At 36.0% G+C, this 9150-nt stretch overlaps 1 protein-coding gene across 1 annotated transcript; it reads right to left on the bottom strand.

The window, feature by feature from the left end:
• Positions 1 to 5575: 5575 nt before the first annotated feature.
• On the bottom strand, positions 5576 to 7566 carry LOC113737121 (major allergen Pru ar 1). The gene is made up of 2 exons (XM_027264379.2): positions 7199 to 7566; positions 5576 to 6134 (listed from the first exon to the last, which is right to left on the bottom strand). Exons 1-2 carry the CDS (start codon positions 7380 to 7382, stop codon positions 5839 to 5841), a joined length of 480 nt encoding a protein of 159 aa, XP_027120180.1. The 5' UTR covers positions 7383 to 7566; the 3' UTR covers positions 5576 to 5838.
• Between the last annotated feature and the right edge of the window lie 1584 nt (positions 7567 to 9150).

Genomic DNA, 9150 nt, shown 5'->3' with positions numbered 1-9150 from the left:
GCAGCAGCGCCATAGCATAATTTCCTTTAGGCTCCTAATTAAGCAATCCAAAAGGGATATTTTAGGGACTTTGATGCTAGAGCTATAACAAAATTAACTGACAGATAAGTCTTGTGAGAAATACCCAAAATCCAAAACAAAAACAAAAAATTTTCCAAGGCTGCCAAGTGGTGCTGGTGGGGTTGCTTCCATGCTCCATGGCAGTGCTTGCAAATTCTAGCAAAATCCCTGCTTCATGGCACTACTTGCTTTCGTCATTCTTGATGTACACATACCACTTCCCTGTAAGCGGTGTAGCAGCAATATTGCCAGCTTGTTTGGATAGACCAAGAGGGATAGTCCCATTAAGAAAATTGGTATTAAGATCCAACCAAAGCAAGCTACAGCAATCCCCTAATTCTGCAGGAATATTCCCAGATAATGAATTGTTTCCGAGCTTTAAAATCGCAAGATTTGACCACTCAACTGGTTGTTTGAGAGTGAAATCCAATTAAATTCGTACAATTGCTGAGACTAGCAGGGATTGATCCATTCAGATCACTGAAATCAAGAATCAGATTCTCTAACCTCTGCAAGTACATCAGCTCTTGTGGGATTTCTCCATAAAGCTGATTTAACCAAGAGATAATCATCCCAAGCTAGATGGGAGTGTCCCAGTCAAGTAGTTAAAACTGAGATCAAGGGATTCCAACTTGGAACAATTACTCAGACTCTCTGGTATTGAACCAGTGAGCAAATTATTTTGAAGATACAACACTTTCAAATTGTTCCTGGGGTCCTGACAAATCCCAGGTGAAATCACCCCAGAGAGATTATTACAACTCACATCCAAAGTCTCCAAACTGACCATCTTGGACAAAGATTCACGCAAAGAACCAAGGAAATTATTGAATGATAAGGACAAATTCTTCAAGTTACTCATCTTCCCAAGGGTATCGACAGGTAATTCACCAGAAAATTTATTGTTTGAGATATCAAATAGTTCCAAAACAGAGCATGCACCAAAGCTCTCAGGGACATTATCTGACAAATTATTGTAGGACAACACCAACTCCACCAAGCTTGGACACAAATCAGAGAGATAAGGCGGCAAAACACCTTGGAAATCATTTCCTCCCAAAAACAAAAACTGCATAACCCCACCAGCACCACTTGGCAGCTTTGGAAGATTTTTTGTTTTTGTTTTGGGTTTTGGGTATTTCTCACAAGACTTATCTATCGGTTAATTTTTGTTACAGCTCCAACATCAAGTCCCTAAATTACCCCTTCTAGGTTGCTCAATTAGGAACTTGAAGGAAATTATGTGGTGGCGCCACTACTGAGTTCCTTGATTGGAACCGAAATATAAGTTTAAGGATCAAATTAACTATAAATAATATATAAGGATGAAATCGAAGGAAAAAAATGTTCAGGACTAAATTGGCCATTTTCTCTATCTTGAAAAGAAGGGTTGAAATTTTACAAAGAAAAATGGTTTAGAAAGCACGAGTTTTAATTGACAAAGCCAAATTTGACGCTCTTGCTGCTGGTTGAAATCCACCTTCCCAACCTATTATATTTATATCACCCTTATCCGTTCCCTTTACCTCCCAATCCATCCATAAATTTCCTTCTTTACAAGCCACATCCTCTTTGACGAGTATGCTTCACAGCATCAATGCCAGACTTGGCATTTTGGATAAGAGCTCTGAATAGACTCATAAGAAGGTTCATAGAATTTCTTCGAGGCAACACAATGTTTGGAACTTGCCATTTTACTTGGGATGCCTTACTCAGCTCAATCTCTGTGTGCTGAGTACAAGGCTCAATTCCAATTGGACTCAGATAGTGAGAAGGAAGGTGATATAGATGAGAACATTGCAAACTTAGATGGCGCTAAAGAACGTACAACAACTGAAGCCCACATTATGGAGGAGCAAACTACACGCGAGGAACCTGCACTTGAACATCACAATGTGGAAGAACAAACTAAGATTGCACAAAAAGAAGTTGAAGTTCATGTTACCACTGAGCAAGAAACTATTCACACTAAGACTCAGTTGATAGTTGAAGAGACTCAAGAAGATCTTGCTAACAATGAACAAGGTCAACCAGAAGAAATTCAAAATGATTCATCTATCGACTTAGCCACACAAGTTGTTGACACATTGGATACCAGAGCAGCTCAAGATGTTTTCCATGAAGCCATTAAACGTCCAAGTATCATTGTTCAAGAAGTTCTTCGAGATGTTGAGACTTTGGGTGACTCATCTGCCACTAGGAAAGTGAAGACCAAGAAGAGAAAAAGAAATGGAGAAATACAAGCCGAGAAAAAGCATGATCAATCCTAATTCTCTAGTTTTTAGGAATTCCTGAGACTTGGATTTCTCAATCTTAGAACTGAATAGGACACCACACTTTTACTTTGTTTGACTACAATTGCTGAATATCCTTTAAATTTTAAATGCATTTTTGCTTCAGTTTATCTTTTTGTATTCTATTCTTAGTCTTATGTCACATATTTCCTGTTCCTGGCGTGTATATTTTTGGGTAGGTGCACTTTCTCAGGGAGAGCTATTGTTATTGTTTTGCTGATGACAAAAGAGGGAGAAATTTTGATTACTCTCCATCCTTGCTATTTTGTTTCATCATTGGTTTGTCATTGAAAAAAAGGGGGAGAATGTTAACCGATTTATTGTAAAATCCTTTGCTTTGATGATGAAAAAATCAATGATGAATGAACTAATGATATTTATAAGTGTGTAGAAATGAATCATCAAAATCTTGTTCACCAGAATCATAATCTTCTGGTTCTAGATAAGGTCCAATGTCTTCAAACATATATGAACTTGGTAGGAGGTAGGACTTATATGAGCTGCAATCTTCTCTCTAGTTATAATTAAACAGATGTTCCAACAATTTTGCAGATAATGGATGAGAAGGTTCACCTTTTTTTGGTTCCCATGAGTACTGCCATTGGAATTGTTTCCATGGGAATGTCAATTCCCTTAGTTTTGAACATATCTAGTCCAAATTGCATCCATTTCGCTTGGTATGCGAACAGATTTTCCACAATGTTTGTCTGTGACCGATCATGTATAGTGACATGTCATGAATGTGGGACAAATGTCACGAATGTGGGACAAATGCATTGTTCCCTATATCACCCTGGACATTACTTTGATTAATATAATCAGGGGAATTGCCAAATCATTGTAAGATCTGTTGTAAATTCTGACTGTTGGTCTAGTTCGCCTCCATTGTGAGTTAATGTCACACTGAAATAGATATGCAAATAGTCTTGAAAAATTAAAGGACAGGATAATGTGATATTTTCTGAAAAGCTGTCGAAAAAGGTAATGGAGTTCTTTGGGTAGGCAATAGAAAGAGTTTTGAGGGAGTGCGGATAAGAGAAAGGAAGAAATAACCTGGATTATAATGAAATTGAGAGACTATTCCCTTCTTGAAAATAGGTGCTTCCAAAAATCTTTGCACGTGATAATAACTTCTAAGGGCTAGACGCTTTTCCATTACGACTACTTGGTGTGCTTCAGGGAGAAGCTTTATTCTTTCTGCCAAATCATCATGCTGAGAGTGGTTGGAATGTGATGACTAACCAAATGCCTTTACCTAGGGAAGGGCACGTGGATGAGATGGCAACCAGAAGAGAAAATTGAGAAAATTGTCTTTTCCTTTAATATGCTTGATTTTAAATTTCCGTTGAGAAAACCAATTTATCCATTAGCAGTTACACACACACATATATGTGTACATCCACACATTCACATACACAAATTTATATGCATATGTGTGTGGATATATATATATATATATAGACACACATACATACACACACAAACACACACATGCAATCTGAGTGTTTTTTTTTTTTTTTTTTTTTTTTTTTTTGTCCAACGGCACCATTTCATTCAACAAAACCAAGTTACACATCCTGGAGCAACTGCTCCTTAACGTCAATCTGAGTGTTGAATATGGACAAAAATCATTAAGTAAATAAAATTTACTTCATAATATTTTATGCTTGTGATTCATAATTCTTGTACGCAATATTTTTTTTAATGTTGATTTTTTTTAATTTAAAAATGGTAATTGGATTGTATATTGTTATCTCTGAATTCCATATGTTTCTATTGTTTTTTAATTTGATTTTAGTGGAACATTAATTATACCCTTTGGTTATCGGGATGCTCATTTATTTTTCAAACTCACGAGGGTTTGAATCTGAGATTAGTATTGATATATCTTACTGAGTCAATCTACTCCTTACCTATTAACATGCTTAACACTTCGCTAAGTATGCCATCATAACTAGTTCTTATAATATAACATGAACTGGTAGAAAAAATATGCTTTGAAATTTCAAGAGATGATAGAAGCCGTATTGTACTAAACATGACTTTAAGCATGGATCAGACTGAGGGTCGAGCTAGTTAAATGGTTGACTGATCTGTCGTGTGGTCCAGTCAAGTCCTCAAACCTAAAATGAAAGAAAACCACCCTATCCTAGCTCAACCCGCCGGTTCAACCATTAAATTGTTGAATTAAAATGATTTTAGATGAACCAGCCGGTTTATTACTCTTAATGTAACAATTAAGGCCAACAACTTCAAATTTAGTCAAATCTCGTCATCAAGCGATAATTAGCATTAAACGACAACCAATTACGATCTCAAATTCTCTTCAATTCGCTCAATAAAGCATGCATTGATTCCTCACATATAGTTTCCTTTTCTACTCTTTCTTTTCAACAAGTTACTTATACGGTGCATTTTGAATTGTTAGCATATTCTTCTCTTTGGAAATTCTTTTTTTTATCTTTTTCATAGTTTGGATATGTATTTTATATATTTAATATTTTTAAATAATTGTTATATCACAAGTCAATAACGATTGCCTCAACAATTGAACCACTGACCCTAAACTTAATAACTTTTTTAGATCCATGACTTGCAAAACCTTAAGCTATGAAAGTTGGGTTTCATAGCTGGGTTTCAAAACCTTAATAGTTTTAAAAGTCTATTCTAACTTGCACGTCATACCATGAAAGATGCATGTGAATCAGTATCATACTTACTATTTATTTACATATGTTTCTTAAATATTTGCTCAAATTACTACCATATTTATTTGTTTATCAATATTAAGGGACACGAGAAACGGAACACGCTAGATTTCATGTTCAACAACATAAGTAGGATAATCTTATATCCAACAGGAACGAAAGTCAGACTTGTTTCATAGCATACGCGTTATCTGGATTTGAATAGATCAACGTTAATTTCGTTGATAGAGAGTCTATTTTCATTCTATCATTATCCATTGACTATATATCCCTATCCAAGTGAAGAATTTAGGAATGTCTTTCTTGTTAGTTGGATGGACCTTTTTTGTATTTGAGGTTGTCAAATAATTGAATTTCATTTTTGGACTTGAATTAATCCACGAGGGAGCTTCTCGAATTACTTGGGATTGATCAAGTTGATACCTCACTGCCTGCCTTTTTGGGGAAGTACTGACATTGCCGCCAGCAAAGAATGTTGAACTGATCATACACCTGGCACATAACTCAATGTGGTGCTGAAAAATATTGCTGTATTGTTTTGCAAATCCATGCCTATCTCTTAATCCAAACGGTACAAAATAGGCAACATGATAGTCAAAACTTAAGTAGCATTTACTAAGAAACCGAAGGCACTAATTTAATTGCCTTGGAAAGATGCATACCCCAGAAAGAAAAGACATAGCAAAAAATCGCATTTTTGAAGTTTCAAAATCAGGCACATTAAAGACGCACATACTAGACTTATTCTTCTTTGTGCAGAAATTGATGAAAAAGACTTAGTAATCATCAGGGTTGTCATCGAAGTAAGCCTCAAGAGCCTTGAAGACTCCAGCAGCCTTGTCTTTACGAGACATGATATCCTCTTCGTTTATCTTGGCGTCACCCTTGGTGTAGTATGTGCTGCTGGTTATGGTAATGGATCCTCCGTCAGCAGAGGGTAGGATTTTAATCACGAAAGTAATTTTCTCAATCACATCCTCCAAAACATCTCCTTCGATAATGGTAAATTTGACGACAAAATTCTCCTCGTCAAGCTCATCAACATGGGTCTTCATGCTCTTGTACTGGCTACCTGCGTATATAAAATTTTGTTACCAATTGCATCTTTTTGCAATGCTAGGCCAAAAGGAAAGGGGACAAAAATTATAGGTTTTAGGAATTAGGGGTCCCAGAACTAACGGAGCACAGCGGGCCCGGCCCCCCCTAAGTTCTAGATATTTATATTTTCTCCCTCTAAAATTTTAAGTATATAAAAAATTTTCTATGTATTTTAAATTATTTGCTTCTCTCTCCAAAAACTTTCTAAAAAATTTTATGTTGATTCCAAAGTTTATATGTACATGTATTTCGTTTTCTCAAACTAAAATTTCTAATTCTATTCCTAGAGGTCCTATGTTCTAATCACCGTACTTTCTTTCTATTCTTACATCCACCTCTTTCATACTAAAAAAAATTACAAAAAAAGGTCATAGCAGGGCGGCAGATGTTCAGCTCGCAAACAACAGTCATCCCCGTTTTCTAATATTTCAAAAGAAATTTATTAATTATGTTAATTACAAAAAAGACCCATAATATTTTGCCATGTCCTCCAACCTCCACCTCCTTCCCGACTCTCTGCCACAACCATCCCCTGCTGTTAGTTTCTCTCCCTCTTATTTCGTCCTCTGTCATCCCTTGCCAAGGCCTCTCCGCCGCAGCTGCCTCCTTCCCATTTCCACTCTGTATAAGTCACCATATTTTCTATATCTCCACAGCTTTAAAAAAACCATTTCTTTCTTCTCTCCCCATCCATTCAACATGCCTAGGGGACTGAGATGATCAAACAAACAGCTCAATTCATTCCCACAAATCGCCAACTTCCCTGCATCTCACTACTCCCCCATCCCGTAACTAGCCCCACCATCCATCCCCCCTTATTTCTTCTACTTCAAAATTTGCAAAATTTCCCCATCTTCCGCTTTGGGTAATTATTCGGCGTCTCTCATTGGCTTTGAACATATTCGAGATTCAACTTTTTTGGCACTTAAGAATTTCCTGGATCTAAATATATATGATAATGCATTAAAAATTGATACTATTCATATTAATAAGACGCGTGCATTTAGATAATGATGGCTAGACCAGGAAGGTACTGACCTTCGCCAAAATGGGTGACTTTGATGGTTCCAGCTCCACCATCACCCTGGAGGATTTCGACACTCTTGAAGGCCTGAGGCAAGATATTAGGAATGAGGTTGTCAAAATCAACGATGAAAGTCTTGAAAAGCTTTGCTGGTGGGATTGAGGTGATAACCTCATGATCGTAAGTGATAACACCCATGATATCTTAGAGAATTTGAAGGGAAAAATTGACCAGAAAAAGAAGAGATTAATTTAAGCCTGATTGTTGCGTACAAAGATGCTTTGATGGACGATGGTTTGAGAAGTTGGGGGCTGTATTAATAGAGTGAAACTTTCAAGGTCTCCCGGTGAAAACCGGTATTATAATGTTTAGTCATATTCCATCTTTGTGTCATGGTCATCCATTCTGGTTCAAATACGTTGACCGAAGCAGTCAAAACTAATTAACCTCATGCCATTCTGGTGTGCCGATGCCTTGGCACTGGATATGGTTGGTGGAATTATTTGATTATGCCCGTTGGGATTTGTCAGCAATCTCAGATGTCAAAAACTTTTTTTTTAATCCATTACAACCTAATTCTATGCAGGAAGCAAGGTAGAAAGATGACATCCTGTTTAAGCTTTGTCCTTTAGGAAGAACCAGAACTTGAGTTAGCAGGCGATTTTGATGACTTAACCAAAGCTTCCTTGATAGGCAATGAAAATAATCAAAAGAAATTGTGGAGGTAGACTTTTTTGACTAAATTCTTACCATATAAAAGGCAAAATTACAAAAAGATAGGCTGCAGATGGGGGCATTTCTAGACACTCCGGTGAATTTGTTGGCCATACGTATGCATAGTGTTATTAGGGGAAAAAAGAAAATGAATTTGTTGGACTTTAACTTTTAGTTGCTAAACTTCTATAGGATAGTTAAATAAGACGATCTTTATGATCTTGTTGACAAATTTGTCTCCTCCGCTGGTAATTCTTGAAAGTTTTGGATGAAAAAACTTCGAATAGAATATTCTGCACAACATCAATCTTGAACTCAAAGACAATTTACCTTGTCTTCATCAGTTACTTTTCTTTCTTGAGTTATCTAAGAAATGGGTCGAGCTTTGAAAAAAAGTTATATATCGATTGAATTACTAATAAGCCACTCTTTATGAACTTGTAAAAATTTTGTAATAGGCATATAACATATTAAGTAACTGTTTAAAATTTGTAACAGAAATATAATACTCCCTCTGTCCCAATTATTTGGTCATATTTCAGGAATTCAACTTTTTAAGAATAGTGGCTTACTATAATATTTGTGCTTTTTTTTTCACTTTTACCTCCACAAATTCAAATTTTGAATTTAAATAGTAACATACTTATGATTAGAATGATGGATTATATTGAAAAAAGAAACTAGAAAATATTTTAACTTTTTTAACAAAACAAATATTTTAGAATATTTTAAATAGAAAGTATGACACTTTAAACGGGAGGAAAGAAGTCTTCGTTACCATTATTCTGGAGTTGGACCGAAATTCTATGACTTTCTAATACTTGTATTGGTAGGAAATTATGGCCACCAACGTATGAAAGATTGTCCACTGTATCCACAACGACGGGTGCCCTTTCCCCACTAATACACAAATATGTCTTCCAAGTTTTTTCTTATTGTGCACGTCGATATTGACCGCCAACCCTGTATTGCGATCCCGCAGTGACTTTCTTGGAAGGGTAGGAAGTTGGTGGGATCTAGGCCTTTTCCATTTGAGATTTTGTACAATTTCGTCTGGTTGTGAAAATGGCACAATTTTGATATAAATTAATTTATCATTTTTGGGATAATTTCAGAAACCTCCTCTAAGGTTTCTGACAATTTTACTGAGCTGTCCTAAGGTTTGAAAAATTACACATACCTCCCTTGTCATTTAAAATGATAATTTTAACCTTAAATATTTTAATGAAATTCTCTTATTTGATATGCTTAT

This window comes from Coffea arabica, chromosome 3e, assembly GCF_036785885.1.
Source record: "Coffea arabica cultivar ET-39 chromosome 3e, Coffea Arabica ET-39 HiFi, whole genome shotgun sequence".
NCBI lineage: Eukaryota > Viridiplantae > Streptophyta > Magnoliopsida > Gentianales > Rubiaceae > Coffea > Coffea arabica.
The sequence above is the reverse complement of the archived record's forward strand: the minus strand, read 5'-3'. Positions and strand labels throughout refer to the sequence as shown.